General features: G+C 38.2%; 1 protein-coding gene across 1 annotated transcript; it reads left to right on the top strand.

Annotated features, from left to right (window-relative positions):
* Positions 1-408: 408 nt before the first annotated feature.
* Positions 409-25,789, top strand: CUL4B (cullin 4B). The gene is made up of 20 exons (XM_066182000.1): positions 409-1,541; positions 4,091-4,206; positions 8,759-8,862; positions 9,787-9,856; positions 10,331-10,404; positions 11,400-11,562; positions 11,663-11,752; positions 12,032-12,114; positions 13,154-13,221; positions 14,637-14,755; positions 15,561-15,753; positions 16,817-16,921; positions 17,220-17,330; positions 18,087-18,172; positions 18,718-18,825; positions 19,070-19,183; positions 20,110-20,215; positions 20,290-20,462; positions 20,990-21,142; positions 22,261-25,789. Exons 1-20 carry the CDS (start codon positions 1,010-1,012, stop codon positions 22,354-22,356), a joined length of 2,664 nt encoding a protein of 887 aa, XP_066038097.1. The 5' UTR covers positions 409-1,009; the 3' UTR covers positions 22,357-25,789.
* Positions 25,790-27,308: the final 1,519 nt, after the last annotated feature.

Consider the following 27,308-nt stretch of genomic DNA (forward strand, 5'->3'; position numbering starts at 1 on the left):
AGAAATCATAGAGTGTAGCTCAGTGCAAGCGCGTGCGTATTAAAGTAATATTAAAAAGCTGACGTTAACTGATTGTTCATAAACAAGTGTAAGAAAAATCATTTCCGAGACAAGCCAACGGGCCTCGGCCTAGGCCGCAGGCTCGGGGAGGCCGAGCTCCCGCGACCCCCGCGGTGCGGCGAGCCTGAGGCGGGGCCGGGTGAGGCAGGGCGGGACGGCGGAGCGGGACGCCGCTGCGGAGCTGCCCGGCCCCGCACTTTCCCCCGCAGGGAGCGGCCGCACGCCGGCGCGGAGAGCACCGGCCATGATCAGTTCCGGCGGGGCCGAGGGCGGGCCCCGGGGCGGTGCCGGCGCTGCCCGGCCGCGCTTCCGTGCGCCGCGCCCCGTCATGCACAGCGGGCGGATGCGCCGCCATTTCTGCGCTCCCTCTGCCGTGTAGTGACAATAACAACCCGGCCGGGCCGTCCCCCCTCAGGGAGCGCGGGCACAGGCAGAGAGGGGGGAGCGGAGTTCGAGCGGAGCCGCCGCGGGGCAGAGCGGCAGGCGTGTGGGGCCGGGGGCTACAGCCCAGGCGAGAGAGAGCCGCGCTCAGCCCTCCCCGCCGCTGCTCGGCGGAGACGAAGCGGCCGGAGCAGGAGGGGAGCGCAAGGGGAAGCCGTGGGGAATTCTGCTGCTGGAGAGGAGAATTGAGAGGAGCTGGTGCGCGGCGAGAGGCAGGAACGGAAACGCTACGCTGGGAAGGGAGCAAAAGCAGAAAGACAGGGACAAACTACGAGAAGAACCAAAGTAATAGAGAAAAAGGGAAGAGGAGATAAAGGGATTCCACAGATAAAGAAGAACGCGAAGAAGAAGGAATACAGAAGGACTCCGCTGATGAGAAGGAGGAGTTGAAAGACCCCCCCACCCCCCCCGAGAGGCAGCGAACAGAGACTGACTCTAAAACTCTCCCTCTCTCTTTGTCACACCACAAGGATTTGATGCCCCTCAGCCTGTTCACTTCTGTGTGTTCATGTTTCCCACAGGTTTCTCTTCCCCCAACCCCCCAGCTGCAGCCCAGGAGGTCAGACCTGCCACTGATGGTAACACTAGCAGCAGCTCCTCCTGCAAGAAGAGAAAGTTAAATAACAGCAGCAACAGTAATTCCGAAAAAGAAGAATTTGATTCCATTTCCTCCTGCACCTCCTCTCCTTCCAAAAACACCTCCTCATCCTCTTCCTCTGTCATCACCACTTCCTCGTGCTCCTCCTCCGGGGTTGCTTCCTCCAACCATCACCTCCAGAAGAAGCTGCGCTTTGAGGACTCCGTGGATTTTATTGGACTCGATGTGAAGATGGCTGAAGAGTCTTCTTCCTCCTCCTCTCCTGCTGCCTCTTCTCAGCAGCAGCACCAGCAACAGCTTAAAAATAAAAGCCTTTTAATTTCGTCAGTGGCTGTGGGGCACCATGCAAATGGCCTGACCAAAGCTGCCTCCTCTACTGTTTCCAGTTTCGCCAACAGTAAACCTGGCTCTGCCAAGAAATTAGTGATCAAGAACTTTAAAGGTAACAGGCCATAATTTGTCACAACCTGTGGGGAGCTGGCACTCGACTTTGTGTTTTGTTTTCAGCCTGAAAACAGGTTCCTTTCACATAGCTCCAGGTTTTGTGGGAATTGCTTTTCTGTGGTGAACATTTCTGTACTTAAGTAAAGGGGAATAATGATTTCTGATGTGTGCTTGCCTGGTCATGTACACATCCTGAGCTACACTTTGCTGCTTGGAATTATTTTTCAGACTCCCTTCCCTCTGTCTCCTGAGAAGGTCTTAATTTGTACATTCGGTGTTTACACACTTAGGTTTTACTGCTAAGTGTGTAAATCATCTTTGTTTAAACTTTTAACATTTGATACCTGTTTTGTAGTAATCCTGATCCAGAGCTTAGCGCGTATTTTAGCCCAGTTTATGATAAGTCTTTGCATAGTGTGGGAGGGTTTTTTTAAATTGGCCTTGAATCTGCATGTCTTGCCTCTATCTGTGTTGTCTGTTTATAGGATAATCTGCCTGTGCTTAGTTTTAATGTTGAAGCTAAGGTGATTATCGGGTTATTATGGTGGATTTCCTTTCTGGTTTTCCCACTTGCCTTTAAAGTAGATCGTTCAGATTTTTGAAGAGTTTTTTTCCTTGTAATGTTCTTGCTGTAATTTTTAATTGTAGTATATTTTCTCTGTCTTGACTTACAAGTTTACATTATTTTATAAATTCTCTTCACACATGTGTTTCAGATTCTTGAGTAGTGTTACTAGAGACCGAGGTGATACTGCTTCTTTTTCTAGTAAACAAAAATACAAATAGGTAGGCAAATAGCTTAGGTAAAACGCTGCCATTTTTTCCCTATAAAGATGAGGATATCACGTGGTTTTTTATTTCCTGTCTCTTGCTGTCTTCCAGAATAGCCCACTACATTGCTTTCTTGGGTTGTTTCTTTCTCCTCATGTGTTTGGGTTTGTGGAGGGGTAAAAGATATTACCGACATTAAAATTAATTTTTAAATACACAGTTGACACAAGTGTTTTGTAGACATGTTGCATTAGGTAAGGATTAGGATTATTTGACCCACTGTAGTGTTTTGCAGGAATTCATGATCACACTGTAACTCTTTGCTTTAAGGTTCCAATTCTCAAAAATGTTCTCCGTCCATCAGCATCATCATTTAATTCGATTATTTTAGAATACAAACCTATAATGGGTTATAGGCTGCTCTTCAGTTGGCTTGTGCACTGTTATCTTTAGGGGAAGTTAACCTCTCACTTTTAAAATGCCTGTTAAATGTCACGGATTACACGGTACTATGATCGTCATTGCTTATGAACTGGTGTTTGAACCACTTGCTTAAAAAGGATGTCTTGGTGTTCTGACAGGCTTGCTTTTTATTTACTCTTAGATGCTAAACTGAATAATTACCGTAAGATTTTTGTCTTTATCTTAGTGTGATAACAATAACATCCTTTACAACTTAAATCAGTTGTCTCTAGATCTGGATGATGCAGCTAATGCTGGGATATTGCCAATATTATAGGGAAATGCTTGGAAGAACAAAATAATTACTTCTCCCTGATAGTTATGTCTAAGGGAATCATAAAGCTTTCAAGTTTATTTTTTACTTTTGGGCGTGCAAAAGTCAGTTTTTAATAGAGTATAAACTCTGGGCCAGCTTCATCTGTTGGTAGCATGGATGTGCAAGTGTCATCTTCCTCCTCAGATTTTTTGTTCCAGCTTCTCCATTTGGGAATGTGCTTATTATGACAAAAAATAGTCACTTTTATGAGAATATAAAATTTTAAAATAGTTCTTATATTCTGAAGATGTGACCTGGGGAATATCTTAGCATGTTGAAAATGCTTTAGTCTTGCTGCAGGTGCTGCAGAGCAGGGGAAAAGAGAAAGGAAAAGAGCCAGAAAAACAATGGAGAGTGTCAGTTATGGAGCTGTTCAAAAATTGAAAGAGGCTTAATTAAAAAATATCCACTGGCTAAACCCAAGAGAGATAGAAATGGATTCCTTTAAAACTGGAAGGTTTTCCTTGGGACCATAAAGCCTGTACAGTAATTAGAGTGTTTCCATGAATGTTTCTTGAGGAGTTCTTTCCAACTGTTAATACAGAGTAGAATTAATGAGCAGTAAATTAAAAACCAAGATACGCACAACTGTGTATCTTTTAATGCATCATTTTTGTCTTTTCTGTTCTTTTCTTTTGGCTGTGCTGGCCTGGTAATGACAGTGTAATGAAGGTCTAGGTCATTCTTGCTGGTTTTAGCCCTTCTTGAGCTGCTCAGGCACAGGCTTGTGATTTTTTGTAAACCACAGGTCCTGTTTGGGCTGCAAGTGCTGTGGTGTGTATGTGAAGAGCAATGCTGAATCTCTTCAATATGTTACTCTTTCAAATGTGAATATGATACTGCTTTTAAACAAATGCTTTCTTTTCATGTAAGTATAAATTAAAAGCTGGACTGTCAGTCCATACCTCTTTCCCCTCAAAGCCACGTACTTTTCATTTCTGTAAAATGTTCTGAGAAATCTAAATACATTCTCAAACTTTATATAATTTCTTTCAAAGATAAACCCAAATTGCCTGAAAACTACACAGATGAAACCTGGCAAAAACTGAAAGAAGCTGTAGAAGCTATCCAGAACAGTACTTCAATTAAGTACAATTTAGAAGAGCTCTATCAGGTAAGTGCATTAAGTAAAAGCAATGGGTTAGGGCTTTTTTGTTTTGTTTTCAGATTTCTTTGCTTAAAACATTTGATATGGTGGTAAGAGTGTGGCATTTTGCTTGATAGCTGCTTTTGTCATTGAAAAACTCGTCACCAAATAGTTTCTTCATTTTATAATTTTCGCAAGACCTGGCATCGAACTCGTATATTTTTTTTTTTACTTGCCACAACAAAACCCAAGGTATGGTTTCCCTTGTGGCAGTTGAGAGAATTAACTAAGGCAAGGAGCTATATTTATTCCCTTTTCTGTTTAGAGGGCTGTGGTGTTTATCTGCTAAAGGAGAAATGTGAAATCCTCAAATATTGGTGTTTAAGAATAACGTGATTTATATTAAAATATCATTTCTTTTCTGAAGAAAGTATCTGTCCATGATCAAATATCACAAATCACTTAAAAACTGTAACTTTCTGTTGACTTCTAGTAGGTAAATAGAACACCATTTTTCCTTTCATGAATTGTGGTTTTTTGGTGTCATTGTAATTTTGGGGCATTGCAGCATTCTTTCTATTCTAACAACTGAGAATCAAATTTTGTTGCCCACAGCAGCTCTGATGCGTTTTCTTAAATACTTAGGAAGTGATCAGATTGAACTGCATTTCCTAATGCTTTTTTTTAATAAGCTCCACTTCTGCTTTTTCAGCTGAATGCGTGGGGAGATTTCCCCCTGCTTACCTTTTCCCTACTAATGTCACTTGTGGTTTTAGCAGCATAGCAACGGTGCTGCTTTAGCTGGGTATTAAGAAGCCCTTGAACTTTTTACTCTACTTTCAAAGCCTTTATTACCTGGTTAGTTATTTAATTTGTTCCTCTGTGTGTGCAAATAGCCCTCTCACCATCTTTTTTTTTGTGCCTCTTTTTCCCCTGCCCTCCCTTTTTCAACAAGAGCTGCATGTGAATATGAGGGGAAGAAAAATCCTGTTTGTACAAGGCTTGGGGACAGATTTAAGGAAGAATTAATTGCTGCTCCTCAGTCCACAGCATTCTTAAAATCACTATAGTCTTTTGTAATGTTCAACTAATTAACTAAAAATACTGCTTTTTTAACAGTTCGTTGTAATAATAGATAGTATTGTTATTTCTGCAAAATTAGTGGAAGGGATAGCAAATTACAACCAATTGTACTGGGTGGTATTGTAAATTACTTACTCTGGGCTGAATAACGGTGCAGTAGCTGTTAATTAAGTGCTTGAAGGCTATCCAAAATTGTTAAAAAATACAAGAGCTCTGTTGAAATACTTGCTTCTGTTTAACAGTGTTGCTTAAATTTCTGCTCAGTCTTACCACAAGCTTAATTTAATGTTGCTTGTGGTCAGAAAACAAAAAATAAGCTTTTTTGTTTTAAACTCAGTGATTCAACATTGTTATTACTTAGAAACTTCTCAGTGAAATACAGTGCAATCAAGTATGACTTTTTAATATAAATCTAAAAATAAATGTCTTGATTTAAAAATAACAATAGGAATCACTAGTGTTTTTAGATGCTGACTAAACTAATCTCATTTCTGAACAGCTGCTTGGTTAAAGGATCTGATCTCAAATATGCCTTGGCAGACACCATTATCCCGCGAAGTGAGGAATTACAAAAGAGTCTGCAAAAGTTCTGATGCACACCTCAAAAGAAGATAATTCTTTTTTTAATGGAGTTAAAATTCTTGCATTTAGTTTAACTCTTGTCTGTGCTGGAAAAATCCCACTGAGCAAATATTTGGAAGCTTTATTTCTTTGCAGGACCCAAGCTTCATACTTGCTTTGTTCCTCCTCAGCAAACAAAATTATTCCCATCCTTGAGTAGCTGAAGTGCTACAGAATTGAACACTTCTTTTATAGAATCATTTTCCTTGTATTAGTACCTGAAAGTAGAGATCTAGATCTTTGATACCTGATACGTACTTTTGGTTTTTTCTAAATCAGTCAGAGTTAAATACTTCAGGAAAGCTCTGATTTTCTCTCATCAGAGTTGTGTTCAGTTCTTTTTTCTTACCACACAAACCCAGGTGGGGATGCAGCAGTTAAAAGAAAAAGAAAAAGGAAAAAAAAAAAAAAAAACCAAAAAAAAAAAAAAAAAAAAAAAAAAAAACCCCACCAAACCAAACAGAAAACCGCATCCAACTGCATATACGTTACACAAAGGAAATAGGGTTCTTCTTCAGATTTTCTGACCATCATTAGGGCACCGATTCCCTGATGAGGAACATTTTTTCCACTAATTCAGAACAAAATAATTTTGTGAACTAGAGACCATAAAGTTTTTACATATATAAATGTTGATACATTTTAAATACAATCAGTACTTTCTAGAACTGGTAATTAAGAAATGCATAATGCTGCAGTAGGGGATTAATCTCTTAAAAATTAAAGCATTCCTGTGCATGTCATCTACAAAGATGCAGAAGTTTTGTACTTTATGTTCAAACAGTCCTAGCAGACGTATTTAACACTTTGGAATTTCTGATAGACAGATGTAAAAGCTCAGCTTTACACAAACACTCCATAAAAGTAGGTGTATATTAATACATGTTTATTTTTCTGAAAGTTAATTTTATGCATTTGTCCATATACAGTGCAGGAGCTAATTCTTTTAAGAATTTAGAGCAGCATGGTTAAAGAGTACTTACTTGATAGGCAGCAGTTTTAACTCTGTTGGGATGAGGTGGCCAGAAGTCCAGGAAAGAGGCTGCTGGTGCCCTGAGTTGATGGTTTGAAGCCGGAGTAACAGTGGTTCTGCAAGTCACAGTGAAGTTCCATCCAAAACTTTCACCTTCCGACCTCTCAGTTGGCTTCTCCAAAGTGGAAGAAATTAAGAAACCTAGGAAGATTGCACTTGCTAAAGTTTTAATCCGGCTGTCCAAGCTCAGTGTTTTCCATCCCCTTGTTCTACTGAATCAAGTATGAGGCTATGTCCTGGTTTGCTGCCTGAACCCATTTGTACAATAGCAGAACAGAGCTGAGCATAACCTGCTCTGGGCAGTGAACTATAGAACACATTTTGCTATCACTTTACTCTATTTGTTTGGTGTTGCTTAAGTGTTGGGGCTGAAGAGTTAAACCTGTTGCTATTTCCAAGTATTAAGATAGTATACTTAGGTGATAATTTTGGCTTTCCTTACGGTCTTCATTCAGACCTGTTTTGGTTAATTGACACATTCACTCTCTTGCTGTACATGTTTACTTCTGATACTTGAGCTTATGCAGGTTTGGGGGGGTGTTGCAATTATTGTTGTGTGGTATGGTTTTGTTGTGGGGTTTTGGTATTCATGGTGGTTTGGCTTGTGTTTGGTGGGGTTTTTTTTAACTCCTCTGTGTGCTGGAGCCAGTATTAGATGTAGTGCACTTGCACTCAGAATGATTATCTGTTGATATCCTGGGATGAACCAAAGAATTCTTGTTTAGCTATTTTGATTGTTGCTGTGCTTTTAGTGGTGACTGCTCCCTGTCTGCTTCCATTTGGACTGTAGGGAAATATTCTGGGGGAATTTCAGTGTAATGGCATAGATCTGCTCTGTGCACTTCTGAGCTACGCAGTCCTTCCACGGTTGCCTGCAGGTGCTGGGGAACAAACTTCACCTTCCAGTCCTTTTTTTTTTCCAAGGAGTTGGTCATACTACCAACTGAAGTCTTTTCCAATAAGTAAATAATAGCACAAAGCATTAATTGAAAATTAAATATGCTTCTCCTCTAGCTTCTACAGGTGTTTTACAGAATAATTGCTTACTGTATCTTTCACCAGCCCGCAAGGAGTTAAAGTTGTTTAGTTGCTTTCAAATTCTGGACAATGAGTATGAATTTCAGAAGTCTTGAGACATACTAATGAACTTAAGAATGATTGTTTGCTTGATCAGTCTCCAAGACATGGCCCCATTAAACTTCTTTTCACTTCTTACTGTGAGCACAGTGATAATTCTTCTAAAACTTGATGAGATCTAGAAATCTGGGATTGTCACTGTAAATGTAGTCATGCTACTAATATTCAGGATTATAATTAGACTTACACAGGCATGGAGTTGGTGGATGGATAGATAAGATAGATAACATATGTATAAATAGGTATTTTTGGGGTTGAGGGAAGCTTAATCAAGGAAAGGACTACGAAAGGAAATTAATCTGGCAGTGTTTTCCACTAATATCAATGTGACTTGCAGAGCACAGCAGTTAATAAAATTAATACCTTAAGTGATGCTTTGAGGTATGAAGCCCAGCAAGCTACTGGAAGATATTAAAGTACTATCCTTTATTTTAGAGATGCCAGTCCTGCAGTTCCATGTGAGATTGACACTCCTGCTAAATTGATAGTCTGTGAGCTGTTGAGGGCACAGCCTGCCTTTATCTCCTGTTATCATTGCAGTGCCATGCCTGTCTCTGGTGTTTTGCATGCAGCAGTTAACTGTGATAAAAGCTGTGAGAAGCAGAATTCTTGTCTGGGAAGGGATGTCCTCCTCTCTTGTAAAACCACATGTAAGCATATAGCAATTTTTTTGTTTGTTTCTGTTTCTCTTTCTCTTTACTTCAGGCTGTTGAAAATCTCTGCTCCTACAAGATCTCTGCAAATTTGTACAAGCAATTGAGGCAGATCTGTGAAGACCACATTAAAGCACAAATTCACCAATTCAGAGAATATCCTTTTCTTAGCTGTTGACAAGCCAAAATTGTTTTACCTATTTCACTGTTTATAGTGATGGATTTCTTTGGCTAGTTCATGACATTAGGCCATGGTAATCTGAATTACTAGGTTTTGTGTAATTTGTTTTGCTTTTATTTCTTTGTGGGTCCTAGGAGAACACTACTTGCTCCTTTATGTCTGTAACCATTGAAAAGTTTCTGAGAAAGTTTCACTGGTAGTTATGAAACACTTCGACATCATACAGAAGCCTGTGTTGGATTTGCAGTAAGGCTTTAAAAGCCTTTATTGGCTGTATCATGTCAGGCTTTTTTATATCAAACTTGCCAACCTTTAATAAAGTGAAAGTCTGCCAACAAGTAGCTGTTGGGTTTTTTTGGAAAAGTAATAGTGGTCTGGCAGCATGTCAGTTTCTGAGGATTAAAATGTTTTATTTTCAGAAGTTTGAAGTTGCATCAGGTTGACATCCTGTTAAGTGGATGTTAATTAGTACCAGAACTATACAGTGAGCTGAATAAAAGATAAATTTGAAGGACAGAATTTCTTTCTTAAGGTTTAATGTTAACATGAGCTGAAATTAAAGTGTAGTGGTGAGCTCTTACATGTATTGGGTATTGTTGGCTTTTGAGGTATGGGGATATGTATGTTTGTTCCATTCCCCAGGGATGGGGGATTAAACAAAATATTCAACACCATTTAGATAATTTTTTAAAATTTGTTCAGATAATTTTGATTTCTCATTATTAATACAAAGACCCTCATAGAAAAATTAAGTGTGTTGCAAGAAATTTACTGGTTCTTTCTGAGAGCAGGTGAATTTGTTGTGCTCTCTGTTAAGTGTCTTTAAAAAATAAAAAAAGTTGGTTCATTTCATTGTTTACACCATCTATTAATCATGATTTTCTTAATGATTTCTTCATGGATTCATTGGATAGTGTCCTTTTTCTAAAGAAAATAGACAAATGTTGGCAAGATCACTGCAGACAAATGGTAAGTTTATCTTTTTAAGGAAAACCAGTTGCTTCGTCAGCCTGTTTTGCTTAACTTTGTTCCTTTTCAAACTTCTGAAATAACTTAAATTTATGTAAGGTTTCTTTGTGATATACAGCTGTATCTAGGTTGTTAGAAATCAGGCCTTGAAAATACGTTACTGTAGTGTGTTTCTTGGCGCACACACACAGCCCTCTAACTCCTTCCTCATTGTCAGTTTTACGGAAATCTTTCTCCTTTATACCTGTTTTTAAAGGAGTTGTTCTGTTACACAGAAATATGCAAAGTGTAATATTGATCACCTTGCAGGGATTGGCGGAAGATGTTAAATAAATCAGCAGTGTCCAAGAAAGAACTGCCTGAAACCACTTGGTGGGATTTCTTCTTGTTGTTGAGCATAATTGGTGTTGCTCTTTAGTTTTAAGAGTAAAATTGGTTTTGTGATTGTGGCTGTTTTATTCCTTCTCGTGACAGATTATGATTAGAAGTATCTTTCTCTTCTTGGATCGAACTTACGTACTTCAGAATTCAATGTTGCCATCTATTTGGTAAGGGCACAAAGAATTAAAATTTGGGGGTGTATTTGAACTGTTGCTTATCTCTTGCTGATTTTCGGATGGATTTTCTTAATATAAACCTCACAGTGAGCTGTAAATTACATGGTGAATGCACAAGTGCTTGTTGCAAAGGAAGACTTTTAATTTATTTGGCATAAACTACAAGATTGTTCTAGAATAGCTGTAATCCCAAATTTCAGTGAGGTAGATAGCAGCCTCCAGTTTGCACAGTTAAAGGAAGGGGTCTGGTCAACAACTGAAGTGCAAGAGTTTGGGGTGCCCAGTAACTGCCTTAGTAGGCGCAGTATTTCAAATTCTGTAATTTTTGAAGGAAAGAGATACTTAAAATAAAAGCAAGATACTTTTTTTTGGACTTCAACTTCTGCTCCTTGTATTACTAATAATAAGTATATGCCCGACACTTCTTTGGTACCTGAATTACTTTGCAAGAGATTGCTGGAGGGTCCTGACTTTTCCTAAGAGTGACCATACCCATAGTTTCAAATTTGTGGAGCGTTTTAATTGGGATGGTCATTGCAGAGGTCCTTGTCTGTCACATCACTGAGTTCTTCTAAGCTGTGCCTAAGAATTTAAGATTAGTAAGTGATGGACAAAAAAGGAATATTGTCCAACACCATAACCATGGAATTGGAACCCAGGGTGATATTTTTCTTATCCCATGAAAGTTGGTGTTCCAACATCCTTTCAACCAACTGAAAAATAAAGATGTTGGAAAAGTTCCATGGTTGTTTAGGAAAAAATATCTGCATTGGTGTTTAAAATATGTAGCTTCATGTTGGTGTAGTGTCATGCTTTATTTTAAGTGTTCATGTATTTGTTCATCTTGAACGATTGGAGGCAGAGGAATGAGGAATTGGGAGAATGCTGATATTTGCCTCTTTGTTAGATCTAGATCATGTTTTAGTAAGAGATACCTGGGGTTTATTCTTTAACAATTCATTGAGCAGTCTTTGATTTCTTTTTAGGGATATGGGGCTAGAATTGTTCAGAACTCACATAATCAGTGATCAGAAGGTTCAGAACAAAACAATTGATGGCATTCTTCTGTTGATTGAGAGGGAAAGAAATGGTGAGGCTATTGACAGGAGTTTGCTGCGAAGCCTTCTGAGCATGCTTTCTGACTTGCAGGTGAGTAAACTTATTTCACCTTTAAACCACTAAATAGCTCAAATTCTTACTTAGTGCTCAGTAAGCTTTACCCTGGATTGCTGTCATGTTGTTTCCCCAGATTTATCAGGACTCTTTCGAACATAGATTCTTGGAAGAGACTAATCGCCTGTATGCAGCAGAGGGACAGAGGCTTATGCAGGAACGAGAGGTATTTTGGGTGTCTTAACGATGTTTGTTGTGCCTAATGTCAAAGCATGTGTCAGGTAGTAGCAATATTCTGCTGCCTTAGGTAGTGTACAAGGTGGTAATGTGACCTTTGTTTTATAGTATTCTGAAAAAGGAAATGCACATGTAGTTGCCTTCAGTCACAGTGCTAATGATTCCTGCTTAAAACTGGAGCTGCTACTGCAGTCAGACCAGTACTGTCTCTCTTTTTCCCTTCTTGTTGTTTCTTTTTTTAACTTAAAAACTGCTCTGGCATTTTCAGGTTCCAGAATATCTTCACCATGTCAACAAGCGCTTGGAAGAAGAAGCAGACAGAATAATCACTTATTTAGATCAGAGCACACAGTAAGTGCAATCTCTCTTTACCTGTGGTATGAGCTGTTTGGCTCCTCTTCTGTTGAGGGCCATTTAAGTAGCTGCAATTTATTTCTGTTACTGACTGACCATCAAATGCTTATCACTTCCCACGGTTCCATGTGTACAATGAAGCACTGTCTTGGCTCACACAGCTAATAGCCTTTTCTTCTAAGTCACTGTTATTTTGGCATAAATGTTAAGTATTTGCTTGAAGAAAAATAGCCTGCCACTCCCAGCCCAGATGTCTCTTTCCTGCTGAAATGTAATTAATCAACTGTTCTCCTACCTGAAAAAGATAAGACTCAGCACAGAAAATTCTAAAGCTAAAGCATCTGAATATTTGCAAAAAATATTTGCATATGGAGTCTGGAAAATTACTGAATAATGTCATCCTTCAATCTTTTCTACTTAGAGGCAGGATTTCCTCCAACTCAGTCAGGTGGAGGTCTTCTAAGATAAAGCTATGGCTGTTGTGTATGAGAGAAAATGTAGGTCACTAATATCAAGACCTTTCTGAGAGAGAGGTGTTTTATTGCTACTGTCATAAGTTTTGATTTTCTTCCTATTTCAGCGTTGAAAGCATTTAGCTTGTTTAGTGGCAAACTTCTTCCATACCAAGTATTAGTGGCCGATTCCCTGTATTGTTTCAACACCTCTTGACTTGAGGTCTGGTTTTGTTTCTCCTGGATTTGTCTCCCAAGACATGAATGTCCTCCCACAACGCGGGATTGGGCATATTATTTGATGAATTCTCCCCAGCTTCTTCACTGATGGAATCATTGTCCAGCTGCCTACAGGTCATGTACAACAGGCTTATTGTGTGAATTAAGATCATCAGTCGGCAAGCAGAAAAAAAAGATTGTTTACTGAAGAGAAAAAGGATAAATGTGTATAATCATTTTGGGTCTTTGGCCACAGATAATTAGAGCACTCCCAATGATAATGTAATTAATATAATCTCAAAAGAAGGATTTTAAACCATCTGTAATAGAAAAAGGAAAAGTAATTCTAAACATTTCTTCTGCAGGAAGCCACTAATTGCTACTGTAGAAAAGCAACTTCTAGGTGAACATTTAACAGCCATTCTTCAGAAAGGTAATCCTTCTTCTTGATAGAAATGTTTCTAATTACTGCTTTGGGGCTTTCAGTTCCTGTGCTGAAAGAAAGCGATGGATTTGGGTGCTGGGGGAGTGTGGGATCTGACAGTGGTCAGAACATGGATTCTTAGGCTCCAGTGGCTTGAAGCCTGTGGGAAAGCCAAGCACAGAACTCTCTCAGTCTAGCCTGGGAAATCATGAGGAGGAACCCAAAACAGTCCTTGTAGATATCCTCCTCCTGACACCTGGTGTTTTTCTAACTTGTTGTTTACTTGTAAGAAGACAGTCGGGAGGTGTTGCTCTAAATGACTAATCATATTGATTGTACCTAGACAGTGTATAAAAAGAATCTGTCAGTCAATAAATCTCCAAAGAACCAGAGTTCCTACGTATTGTTATCTGAGCTGTCCCAAATCACAATGATAGCGGAGGACAAGCTACATCATTCTTTAACTCCCTTTGCTCCTCAGTTCCCAAAATGGCACTGACCATTCTCCTGTGCTGTCTTCTGATGCAAAGCAAAGCAAAATGAAAATTAGAACAGGAGACTCAAATTCAGTGTGTTAAGTGGCATTTTGAAGACTTGGAGGTAAAGAAAGGAGTATGCTTTGAATTATGATTGATATAACAAGAAAGGGAGATACTGAGCATTTGCTGCTGACTAAAAAAAACTTGTTTGAAAAATGTAGTGTAATTTGAGCTGTGGAATACATTGCCTCAGTTCTACAGTAGTCTCTGTGGAGTCCAGTCACCCTCTGTTGATCTCAGAGATAATCTGGAAATAGAAGTGCAGGGTGCAGCAAGAGATGAATAATAAAACAATCAAGTCCTTAGTAGCCAAATTCTTAATGAAACAGGTATGTGAACATCTTCCTGCACATCTGTAACAAACTCCTCATTGAGGGGACTATTGGTCTTTACCCATCTACTTTCTTAGAACCTTGCTGTAGAGCATCAGGCCTTCTCCAGAAGGTTAAAAAGTGAATGGTGAAGATATTTCTTGTAGCTGCTTGCCTTCAAGCATCTGTAAAATTTATTGTACAGCTTGAGTTGAGACTCAGAAGGAACTTTTCCTATGGATCAATACAGTGTAAACCTTTCAAATCTTTAGGGAATAGTAAAGCAAAAGTAAGCAAAGATGTTGTGATAAGGTTGTTATGTAAAGTACACGTTGCCTAAGTGCAATAAAATCATGTGCAATAATATCAATTTTTAAAGTTTCAGCCAGTTCAGCCAGATATTGTGTTTCACTGTTAAATTAGATACTTTAAAATCAAATAAAAACCCAACCAACACCACCACTAGTGGTTTGATAAAAAATACTAGTTTTGAAGAGGCATTGCTGTAGTAATAAACTGTGCTTTCTTTGAATTACTCTGGTTTTAATTTCTATTGAAATTCTCACATTTGCAGGTCTAAATCACCTTCTTGATGAAAACCGAATTCAAGACCTGTCTCTTCTGTATCAGTTATTCAGTCGTGTGAGAGGTGGAGTACAGGTTCTCTTGCAGCACTGGATTGAATACATAAAGGTACTGTTCCTAGCATACACAGATACTTGAGTCATCCCTGTAAACTATTGTATTTTTCTAATAATTGAAGATATTTGCTTATAAATGTGTATTTAATAGACAGGTTTTGAAACATCCCAGGGAAGGTACAGTAACTGTTCTAGCCCTATTGAAGAAAACATTGAACATTCAGTTAAATTGCTGAATTCCAAATAAATTTGGATTTTATAATCTTGCTTACAGTTAGTTTGTGGGACAGCTGTGTTTCATCAGTAGTTATTTTGGTAATGGCAGAATGTTTGTCTTCTTCCTAATAAAATTTCCTGTGTGAATGAGTGGTAGTTTAAGTTGCCAACCAGTTGAAGTTGAAAAAGCACTTGAATATCACTTAGCATGATTCATTTTATTTCTCAGTGAAAATGTCACGGAAAAGATGGTTGTTGTGAAGGAAGGCTTTGGAGTGGCATAGAAGTACTATTAAATAAAACGGAATTTAGTGGGAGCATAGCAGCATAAGACCTGAGGATATAGATGATTAAAAAGGGTGTATTAATTTTGTCATGCAAAATTTAATTTCTTCAGACAGAAGTTCTGAATCCATTCACTTTTTCATTAGTTGGTTTTGAATCAATACACAAGGCATAGGGGTGATTATATAGTAAATACTTCATAGTACAGCAATACCTAATAAAGTAATACTTTTGTTGTTACTGGAACTAATATGAGTACCAGAAACAGGACATTATAAAGGTAACTAAAGATTTTAGAAGTCTTGTCATTTGAATTAATTATTCAGGCTAATTGAAAGATATGTTTTGTTTTGCAGGCATTTGGTAGCACCATAGTAATTAATCCTGAAAAAGACAAAACCATGGTCCAAGAACTTCTTGATTTTAAAGACAAAGTTGACCATATTATTGATGTTTGCTTTCTCAAGAATGAGAAGTTTGTAAATGCCATGAAAGAAGCCTTTGAAACATTCATTAACAAAAGACCAAATAAGCCAGCTGAACTCATAGGTATTTTTCTTCAATTTCTTTCGTGTGAGAATTTGGGTGCTGAGTTGATGATGCACTTAAAGATGGGATATGCTGGAATTGTGTGTTAATACATGCATAGTGCTCATCAGACTGGGGATCTGCTGTACCACCTGATGCAAGGGAATTGTTTGGGAGGGTAGCATCAAACATTAAAAGCAAACTGTTCATCACTTCACTGGCTAGGCTATAGAAAAGTGCAGAACATCAGAATTTGGGCATTCCAGCAATTGGCTGGTGTCCAGACATGAGAATACTGCTAATAATTAGATTTTTTCAGACGCTTACATAATTGTGCCACCAGTACAGAGCTGTTAGGGGTTTATTGTGTGAAAGGGAAGAGAGCTGAGGATGCACTGAACCTCTCATCCTGTGGGAACAGAGTCTCTGGTTTGCAAAGAACATTATTTACAGAAATGTGCATTATGTGCCTGGTACTCTGCACTTTTGAATCATTTCTCCACATGGTGAATAATACCTGCTTTGCAATTGGTTATGCTGTTAGGCTTGTGGAGTGATACTTTCTGCCCTCGTTTTTTTGCATTAGTTACCTTACTGTAATGTGCTTACCAGCCCATTTGAAATTAAAACAAACAATCTAGTTTGATTGAAACTGGAAGTTTGAACATCATAATATGCTTGAGAAATTCAGCAGTATAGTCAACACATTTAAATAACTGATTTACATATTTTTCTTCTGATCTTTTTGCATCCATTACGATGATGTCAGTCTGCAACGGCAATGACTCGACTTTGAGATCACAATATAAACCAAGATTCTTTTTCATAGGCAAAATGTTTCTAACATTGTATATGATAAGCAATGACTGCATCTTAACTTTATTATCTCAAAAAAGATACTATGCTATAATCTTTTTATAACTTTATAGCCTCATGAAAATGCATCAAGGTAGCTGTTATGAGGCTGACAGAAAGTGATTACAGGATTCTTTACATTTTCAAGATTTCATAATAAGACTTAGAGATTTTTGTTTCATTGCAATATTAAGCATGTGCTAAACTCTATTCTTCAACACTCTTATAGCTAAATATGTAGATTCAAAGCTTCGTGCGGGCAACAAAGAAGCTACTGATGAAGAACTTGAAAAAATGCTGGATAAAATTATGATCATATTTAGATTCATATATGGTAAGTATTGGGGTGGTTTTGTGGGGATCCAGTTGTTTAACCAGTAACAGAAAGGTACTTTGAAATTATTTTTGCATTCTGGTTACATTTTGAGGTGTTTGTTCTCTGTGGATGTGGTTTGTTGGTGTAATGCTGTTTAACTACTTTACCTATCAAATTGCAAATAACAAAACCTGTGGAAACCTTCATATGAAGGCCCTTTTTTGCTTTTCTGAGCTCTAAATTGGTTCTCTGGTAGGCAATGTTTGTTTAAAACCAGCAGTGCTTTGTGATCACTTTCAAATCTCATCTCTTACAGGAAAAGATGTCTTTGAGGCCTTTTATAAGAAAGATCTAGCAAAGAGACTATTAGTTGGGAAGAGTGCATCAGTAGATGCTGAAAAATCTATGCTTTCCAAACTCAAACATGGTAAATATCTAATCTATCTATCTAATCTTATCTATCTACCTGTCATTTTTACCTATCATTTCTATCCATCAGCTTTCTTTTAAAAGTAGTTGTTTTAAAGGGCCTTCACAGAAGCTCTATTGGTATTTCCCCTGTCCATGAGGGCAAAAGCCTCTGTGCAGGTCCTGAATGACTGGTGGGTTTTGAGGAGGTTCATTATTTTTTAGTTTTGTAATTATAACAGGATAAGCCAAAGTGCATAGTGTATCTTGGCCTGTGGGATAGAGTTGAGGTTCCCTGCTGAGTAAATCAGTGATGTGCTCAGAGAACTTAAAAATTACTTCCAGCAGTTACTCACTGCCATCTAGTTGTTCTCTAGTCTGGTCTTCATTTCTTCGTTGGATGGAGCCTTTGGGTGGTAAGGGTAAGATGTTTAGAGCTTGATCTTGTTCTGTCATCAGGAGACAGTTCGTAAGGCAGCTCATAGGGATTAGAATTGTCATCTGAGTTACCAGTGGCCACCATAGTCAAAGGATGAACAGTCAGGTCCTTGTGGAAGAACAACTGGGTTGCAAAACAGCTACCACATTAAAACATTTTCCTCTTTCTTGTTTGTAACCTTATTCTGTACCTTAATTAGAATCCAGGTCTTTGTGTAAGAAATCTGCTGAAAAAGGTCATCTTGCTTGAAAATACATTCTGGTGCTTAGAATAACTACTCTGAGGTGTTGAAAATAAACAGATTAATTTCTAATATTTAAATTTACTCTTTTATAGAATGTGGAGCTGCTTTCACCAGCAAACTTGAAGGAATGTTTAAAGATATGGAGCTTTCAAAAGACATAATGATACAATTCAAACAGGTACTGAGGGAAAGCCTGCTGTCTGTCCTGTCTGGGCTTTTGAAAATTTTACTGAATTTATTAAAGGTTTTTTCCTGAGCAACACAGCAAAAAAAATGGAGACGAGCTTCTTCAAACAAACAAATCATCACCCATGGCAATAAGAGAATTGTAAACTTATAAAACATTTTAACACCAGCTCTAAGAGATTTTTAACACCACTGTATTCTGATGCCTGGCTTTGAAGTTTCTGCACATCTAGTTTTGGTGATTTTGTATTGTTTTGATTACAAACGATTTTTAATATGCTTTCCTCCATTCACACTTTATTAGATAGATATTCACCTCAGCCTGCTAAAACACTACGTTTGCTGTATGGAAGTGCCTTTTGAACTTCAGAAAAGTGCTTGTTCCTAATTTTCTTGTTATGTAACTTTGTACAACAAACACATTGTGTGGTCACTTGTCTTCTCTGCTCTCAAAATGCCTGGTCTAACTTTTCAGTTTTACCTGAAATATGTATAATAAACATAGTTCTGTTTCAATTTATTTGTTTGTCTTTGCAGTATATGCAAAACCAGAATGTCCCTGGCAACATTGAACTAACAGTGAATATTCTGACTATGGGTTATTGGCCAACCTACGTGCCTATGGAGGTCCACCTGCCCCCAGAGGTAATGAAGCATGGGTTATACAAATATTGGCCTGTCAGAAATGTATCTTGGAATCCACTGACACTTAGTTTTTAATATGCATGGAGAAGGAAATACAAAACTGTCTTTTTAATGAAATTTATTTTCCTTCAATTCCCTTTATCATTCTAAGCCTTGATTTAAGGCTTAATTGATTGTGGAGGAGGGAAAGATGCTTTTAAAGTAGAAATTGTGTTTTAGTGTTTTGTGATTTTTCTTTCTTTAGATGGTAAAACTCCAGGAGATATTCAAGACATTTTATTTAGGAAAACACAGTGGTAGGAAACTTCAATGGCAGTCAACACTAGGACACTGTGTACTAAAAGCAGAATTTAAAGAGGTGAGTCTGTTGTTTCTGTTACTCCTGTTTCGTTGATTTCCAAGTCTGGGTTGTACTTTAGGGTCATATGGGGAAGCTTTTTTGTGCTGGGATGGAAAGCTAACATTGTTTTTGCAATTACTTTTAACCTCCTGCTATCTTTCCAGAGTTGGTAGTTTCTGAAACAGACGTGTTAATGTCTAAGAACATACACCCAGTTTCTGTAGTGGTGGGGAAAGAAAAGCCTGTTCTGGAAAGTATCTAGTGCGGTTAGTTCCAGATTAAAAATGGGCCTCATTTTTATAGTGGGGAGGAAAAAAGGGGCCATGTTTCTTTGATGGCCTTACTTCATCTGGTAGCATTAAGCATCTTCACAGTAAGCTTTTCACTACTGAAATAAAGAAAAATTCTGGATTGTACGAGAACACAACTGTTTTAAAAGGGTTTCCAGTTATTCCCCTTCAGCATTTCTTCATGGACACAAAATTTTCTCATGAAATAGGAATGCTTACCACTTCCAATTTCAGAAAAAGTTAATGTTAAAACGAGTAGTATCAAACTTGATTGTTTCAAAGATTTTATGGTTCCTTACACTGTGTTCCTTAAACTAATGTTTGTGTTAGATTTTGACTTAAAGGTCTTCCAAATAGTAATACTAAGCACTCAGTGCTTTGAGACTTGTCTGGAATCATGTGATGCATATCTTGGATGAGTTTTGTCACTGAATAGAATAGTCCAGCCTTGTGGCTTCAAGCTTGTGCTGCATTTCGCAGTAAACGCAAGTGACCAGTAACTTCTGTTCTTCCTTATTGTCAAGTGACTAAAATAACTGTTAGTGAAATAACTAACATGCAAGAGTGCCTTGTTTCTCATGTTCCCCTCATTCCTTTCCCTCCACCCCCCAGAAAAAACAGCCTGGTGATATCTGTTTATTTCCTTTGTGACAGGGCAAAAAAGAACTTCAGGTCTCCTTGTTCCAGACACTGGTGCTGCTCATGTTTAATGAAGGAGAGGAATTCAGTTTAGAGGAGATAAAGCAAGCCACTGGGATAGGTTGGTATCAAAAACAACTGATTACTTCCAAGTGTTCTTACTAAAAAAACCTAAACAACTTGTTTCTGCTTTAGAGGATGGAGAGCTGAGAAGGACACTTCAGTCTCTGGCTTGTGGCAAAGCCAGAGTACTGACTAAAAGCCCCAAAGGCAAAGATGTGGAAGATGGTGATAAATTCACATGTAATGACGATTTCCGACATAAGCTCTTCAGGATAAAAATCAACCAAATTCAGATGAAAGAAACGGTATATTTTTTTTTAATCCTCTGGGGTCTGGATCCTTGGGTCAAGAACCTTGTTGCCTGGCCTTTTATAAGCTTCTTTCCTCCTGGTTGTCGTATACATACTGCTATCTCTGTCAGAGTTACACATGTAGTTTGGATGACAGCAGGTCCCTAACGGTGATTTAAATTTGTGCCTCTGTACTAAGACATCAGTGATGCTGGACTTCTCTAAGTAAGGTTGAGATGTTCCAATTATGAAATGCTCTTTTTGTCCTTTATCATTCCATAGAGCTTTATAGACTGTTTGTGAACATGGCAAATTCACTGTGGACTTGTTTCTCTGACAGCCATCCAGTGTAAAATCTGTGCAAAGGTTTTAATTCTTTGTATAATTGTGTTTTTCAATAGACAATCTGTCTTCATATTTGTAAAGGCTTTATGTCAAGTATTTGACGACTGTCTTACATTGAGAATTGTCTTGGAGACACAAAAGAATTGTTTTGACAGAGCTGGTGTTCTCATTAAAACTTTTCTGAATGGGTCCTTCAGGTGGAGGAACAGGCAAGCACTACGGAGAGAGTGTTCCAGGACCGGCAGTACCAGATCGATGCCGCCATTGTACGGATCATGAAGATGCGCAAGACACTGAGTCATAACCTGCTCGTGTCAGAGGTCTACAACCAGCTGAAATTCCCAGTCAAGGTGGTGTACTGATTACCTCTAAAGCTTTATTAGTTAATTTTATCTTTCCTGGCCTGTCCTCAGTTGAACAGTGCTTCTGTCTAAAATACGCGTCTTTTTAGTATTAGAAAGGGCAAATAATCACTTTCAGGAATTTTTAAACTGCCAGTTGTTACTAAACCATATTTTCAAAGGATTTCAGCCCTAGAGTTTGTTAGCAGTAAGGGAGCAGCTCGCTCTCCTTGTATGCTGCTGATCCACTGTTCAGAGTGTTCTGGCAAGGCATTCTTGGGCCAAGGAGAAAATACTTCAGATCTCTAAACCAGTTCTGCATTACAGTCTTAACTTCGTTGATACTTTTGAAGTACAGTGTTTTTTCTAGATGGATTATACTGGTTAATGTATTTACACACATACATAGGAATAAAAATAAAATATCGGTTAATGTCTCAAAGCTGCAGAAGCCCACAGTTGCAATATAAAATGACTGGCTTACTGTCAACTGGAAATGGGTTTTCAAACAGACAGTGTTGCATTGTTGGAATTCAAATATATGGTGCTGACTATCAATGGAAATGTAAAATAAAAGGTCCTGCTATTTCATTCCATCATATTACTATGTTGAGTGCCTGCAGGTCTGTAAGTATTGCATAAACTGCAGTTGGGCTTTTTAAGAATATAGCAGATTATTTAAATAATCTTCCTCACTTGTTATCATGAGGCATTTTTGTAAAGTTCCTCACCCAACAAAATCTTGGGACACCCAAACTATTGCAAAACTCATTTGCTTCAAGAGGAAATGAAACTTGTACCATCTTTTACTGGCTATAAGTCAGAAATAGAAACACTTTGGTACATGATGCACAAACTGCACTTCTTTAGAGTTCAGTTCAAACAGAAGCAAATATCTTTCTGCAAAAATCTGTTTAGCTGCAGGTGATGAGCTGACTTTTTAACTTTCTCTTTTATCAGTTATACATTGCAGACTTTAGAAGCTCTGATACTTTAAAGGATTTTTAACTGGGATTTCTGCTTCCTCAGCCATCTGGAACAATACAGATATTTGGCTCAAGTGGAAAGAAAGAACCAAGAAGCATTGACTGCAAAGTAATAATGCTGACATGTGCTTTATTTTACAGCCTGCTGACCTTAAGAAGAGAATAGAATCCTTGATTGACAGGGACTACATGGAAAGAGATAAAGAAAACCCGAATCAATACAACTATATTGCATAAACATATGTTGGCCTTTGTTGTACTGCACACTTGGTGTCCTACACAGTTGCCAGTGGATAAACTAGCCTGTTGATCCCGTTAATTGACTTTTTATACTACCGATGATTGAATGAAAGCAGTGTAATGGAAAGGTATAGTAGAGTGGACTTCTTTCAGTGGTTAACATGCCCATTTAAAGAGTACTATTTACATTTTAAGAAGAATGCTGTTGAACTCTTTGCATGTTATTTAGTAAGATGTGCAGAAAGCTGAAAGAAAGTACCTGGTCTTTCTGATTCCATTTGTCTCTGGATCTGAAGAGAAGTCCCTTGATATATGACAGATATCTTTAACTTCTTTAAATGGAAACAGAAGGTTCATTAATATAAGAAAATAGCCTTTAAAATGCTTAAACTGCATGCAAACTTTTAATTTACTGTACAGAATGCATTTCAGTTATACCTGCCATTGGTTTGGTTGATGCCCACACTTGGATTTTTTTCTCTTAAGGAGGTAAAATTGGGAGTAAGCCAAGCTATGCTTATTGCTGATGTAATGGAAAATATTCTTGGTTGCAATTAAGACAAAATGGTGCCAATATAAAATGATGTATAAAGTTTGCAGTGTGGGCATATATATTGTACATACAAACACCATTCTTAAATAACTGCTACAACAAAACAAGTTCAGATTAGATTTATATGGCTTGCCTGTGAGAATTGGTGTTCACCTTTGGGAATTTTAAGCATAAAACAGCCATAATGGAAGAAGTGACAGTTTTTACTAGTTATGGGTAGGAGGCCTTCACCTCTTGGCAGCAATACTCTAGAATAAAGAGTATCTTTTAACAGATGAAAAGCCACACTGTTATTGTGGTAAAGCTGTAAGAACAAAAATTACAAATGGATTTTAATACTTGTTTTGCTTTGCAACATTCTAAACTTGAACTAACCTCAAGGTTTAGACAGGGCAGCTCTTCTATGACTGCCCTGCTTTGGATTGCTTTAACTTAAAGCTTTAAGAACTCAGCCCTAGAGCCTAGCAGGCCTCCTAGAACCCAGAAGCCTACCTCTCATATAGTAATTTAAGTATTGCTACAAGGCATCTAAAATATATTTTCTTAGATGACCAGAGAGCATTCTTTGCATCTTTATAAGACATGAGAGAGTAAGTCACTTGAATGTAGAGCTTTGTTTCAGCAAAATACATTTTTTATTGCTTATAGCAGCATGTGTCAGGAATATATGGGAAAAAAAAAGGTGTCAGCAGAAAAGGAACTCCTCCACCTACCAGTTCTTTCTTACCCAGCCAGGCTTTACACCTATGATCAGCTGTGTTGCAGAGCACAATGAAAAACCTCATCCTCTTTCAGGCACTGATAGTCCTGGGCAATACCAGATATCTCTTGAAAGCAAGATGTTACTTTTGTTTAATGGGAGTGTAACTTAGCTCTCTATGACCTAGAACTTCTATCACTGTGATCCCACGTTCAGGGGTGCGCATGTGTGAGAGTGTGTGTGTGTTTTCTATCTGACACATCCCATCCTTAGTGGTTTTTTTAATCTACTGTTTAATTTCATATATTCTCCAGCCATGTTTTCTCTCAGGCTCTTTTGTATGCAGTCCTCAGCTGATAGATGAAATAAATGTGGGTGGTTTTTTTCCTGCTACATTATTTGCAGTCACCCTCAACTAATCATCATACAGCTCTTTGTGATCTGCAGAAAATCTGCCTTGCCCCTTGACACTATTGCAGTATAACCACTGATGGACATCCAGGGCCACCCCTGCCTCTCTGAGACAAATACTGACAGTAGAGTTATATGGTAAGAACCTTGAAGACTTCTGCAAATCTTCAAGTATTAGTTCCAACAGAGATCCACTGGGAATGCCCCCCACCATAAAAAAAAAATCTTTGTTTCGCATTCAGTGTTCCTTTTCTTTTACGTGCTTTGTATCTTCAGCCAATAAAAGATTCCTTTTAAAGAGAACTGGAGAAGAGGCATAAGACTTAGCTCTTTGGGAGACAGGAGCTCATGTATTGAGCTGGTTCCATTCAGTCTGTTGTAGCATATAAATCTGACACCACTCCATGTGTGAACACCTGTTGTGGTAAAATCCTTCCTCATTACACAAGTGTCACATTCAGTCAAACAAACTGCAGAGGACTGTAGGTTTACTTCTTTTTTATCCTGTCTATTTCAGTAATTTTAATGCAGAAAATATTATACAGAAAATGTCCTCAAATCTCATCAGAATTCACAATCTGAGGCAGACCCTAAGCGCAATCCAGTTAAAGCAACCCAAAGAATGGACTTTGAGAACCCTGGCTAGACCGGGAGGGGGTGAGCGAGGGGAGGGGAGAAGGCTTCTCCTTGTAGCTTCATGGGTTTTCCCCAAGAACTTGTTCATCTCTTCTGCTAAGGTCTCACTCATTCCTGGTTAATGACAAAGCTGCAGCCAAGATTTGTCGTCATACAACTCCGCAAATTCTTGCTGGGATCATGTGCCTGCTTAATGAGCCATATATATCTCTGTAAGAAAAAACTGAAATTGGCTTGGACCACAACTCATCTGGGTAGAACACAGCTTGTCTTTTTGGCCACACATTTTTAATCTTGACTCTTGCATGCAGTTTATAGCACCTTGTTCATAAGAAATTGCAGTTTATTCTTAGAAATATATATTTTAGGGTTTTTAATCTTTATACCCATAAATGGACTATTTTTTTGTCTTGGCTGGTTTCAAAAGTGACCATTTTGTTTAAATGCTGTAATTGCAAATGTGTTATAAACGTCTGTTCTATAGTTTACACAAAGGTGCCAAAGTAAATAGTTAATTAAAAAACCCTAACAATTTAAGTTGCTTTAGCTATTCTTCATATTTTGGTCTCAGCTTTTTTTTTTTTTTTCTTTTTTTGCCAGCCCTTTGTTTTCTCCTAAACATATCATTTGCCCTAACGCTTTCATTTAAAACAAAAAAAAAAGTGCATCTAAAAAATGTGTTAATACCACTTTTTTTAGTGCTCTCATATAGTAGGAAGAACATTTTCTTTGAAACGTTACACTAAAATTGTAAGAGTACAGCAGCATTCAAAAATGTAATATACTTTTTGTATAACAGTCTTGAGAGTGTGTCTGGAGTGGGGGGAACAACTAACCCTGTTACTTTTCAGAAGCCTCTTCCCTCAGCTACCAGAATATGAAATTGTGCTTTTTCACAGCATCAAAAACTTATAGTTTATGCAGACTTGCAAACAGGGCATGTATCACCATTGCATCCTTTGATGCAAAAAGCAGCAAAACCTTTTTTATGTTTCATAAGTCTGATATGGGTACAGAAAGTCTTTCTTAAGTTGGTAAATAATGTAAATACATGTCCTTTCAGAGAGTGAGTCTGTTATCTAGGTATTTTGTGTCATTTAATAAATATTAAACAGTTTTGTGTTGATAAACTCTTGTGTGTAAAATGCCTTCTTACTCCAAGTTCTGTATGTTGGGCTTACTAATGTTTATGGCTTCTTTAAATTCTTTAGTTTGTGCTTTGATAGCAAAATACTTGTTTGCTACTTAAATATAAGAAGTAGTTCCTTATTCATTCAGTCATTAAAATCCCTTGAGTTTTCTAAGTGGCTTCCATTCCTGAATTTTTATTATTTTGGGGCTTTTTGCTAAGTCTTCTACGGTTCTTGGAGGGGAAGGAAATAAGCATCCTCATAGACTGTGAATTGGGATTAGAATGTGTAAAAGTGACAGAAATACACAAAATACAGGTGGCTTGTTGCTCCTGAAGAAGGCATCTCTCCTGCTGTGTGAATATTCCTTGTCTCCCACTTTATCATTATTTTAATGACTCTGGAATGATTATTGAAGTATGAAGGATAGAGCTGTATATGGAATTTACTTCTCTTATTAAGAATGGCCAGTTGGCCATTTCTTGATTTTTCTTCTTCACCCGGGACAGCTGGGTTAAATCTGAGTAGAAGGACTGTGTCCAGCCTGGCCCTTCCCATTTCAGGAGCACTGAAGACTTGGTGGGGGGGGCGGGGGATGGAGTGTTTTGAATTTCCTTTTTGAATTCTGGGAACTGGGATAGCTGTAGCAGAACAGATGCTGATCCTGTGAGCTGTTCTATGGAAGGCTGGCATGGGCTGCAGCAGGGCTGTCCCTGCACTGCTGGAGCCACACAACAGTCCTAGGGCCGGTGGGCTTAGACAGGTCTGGGAAGCATCTGCCACCAATCCTACTCAGGTGCTTCCTTTCTGTCTTATAGTTTGGAGGCATCTAAATGTGTGGGATATTTTTTCCACCAACACTTCTTAAACAGAGTATTTCCTACATCCTTTACACAAAAAAAAAAATCATACAGAAACAAGTGACTGTTTGAAGACTGACAGATTACCTGCCTACTCTGAAAAAAAAACCCCAAACCAGTAAATTCTTTCATTCCTTTTCCTGTGTGAAGTGCCACTGTACTTTCTCCTGATTGAGAAAAACTGATGACAAATCAAATTTAAGAGGGTAGCTTTGGATTTGCCTTTTTTGTTCCCTGTTAAAGAGGCTAGTGCCTGTGGCCTCTAAACAATGAACACCTCAAAACTTACTGGAGTGGTTGAGAGACACTGAACTTTGTGCAAAGGATATCTTGTAATACATGGAGTTAACTGGGAAGAGAAACAATGGATGTTGGTTAACCTACAAAGGAGCAGGTTTTTGTCCTGGTTAAGTAATTGTTTCCTGGTACAAGGTCACCTTTCACTAATAACTTGTCTTGCTGCTGCTTATAGAAAATCAGCATTAGGATATAAATTAAACAAAAAAAAGTAACTTTGAAAGCGAATTTTATAAAATCAGTAGGACATTGCAGTACTGCAAATAAACCTCTTAAACTGAGGAAAAGTAGTTCACATCTAGCAAATACTAAAATTTTATCAATTGCTAAAGATTTACACAGAGCAGCCACAGAAACTGTGT

Source organism: Chamaea fasciata, unplaced genomic scaffold, assembly GCF_029207755.1.
Source record: "Chamaea fasciata isolate MVZ Bird 193981 ecotype frontalis unplaced genomic scaffold, bChaFas1.0.hap1 SCAF_4, whole genome shotgun sequence".
Taxonomy (NCBI): domain Eukaryota; kingdom Metazoa; phylum Chordata; class Aves; order Passeriformes; family Sylviidae; genus Chamaea; species Chamaea fasciata.

Coding starts and splice junctions, on each gene's coding strand:
- CUL4B (XM_066182000.1), top strand. CDS start 1,010: ATGTTTCCCACAGGTTTCTCTTCCCCCAACCCCCCAGCTGCAGCCCAG. Junction 1,542..4,090: donor AGTGATCAAGAACTTTAAAG/GTAACAGGCCAT, acceptor TTTCTTTCAAAG/ATAAACCCAAATTGCCTGAA. Junction 17,331..18,086: donor GCTTTCCAAACTCAAACATG/GTAAATATCTAA, acceptor ACTCTTTTATAG/AATGTGGAGCTGCTTTCACC.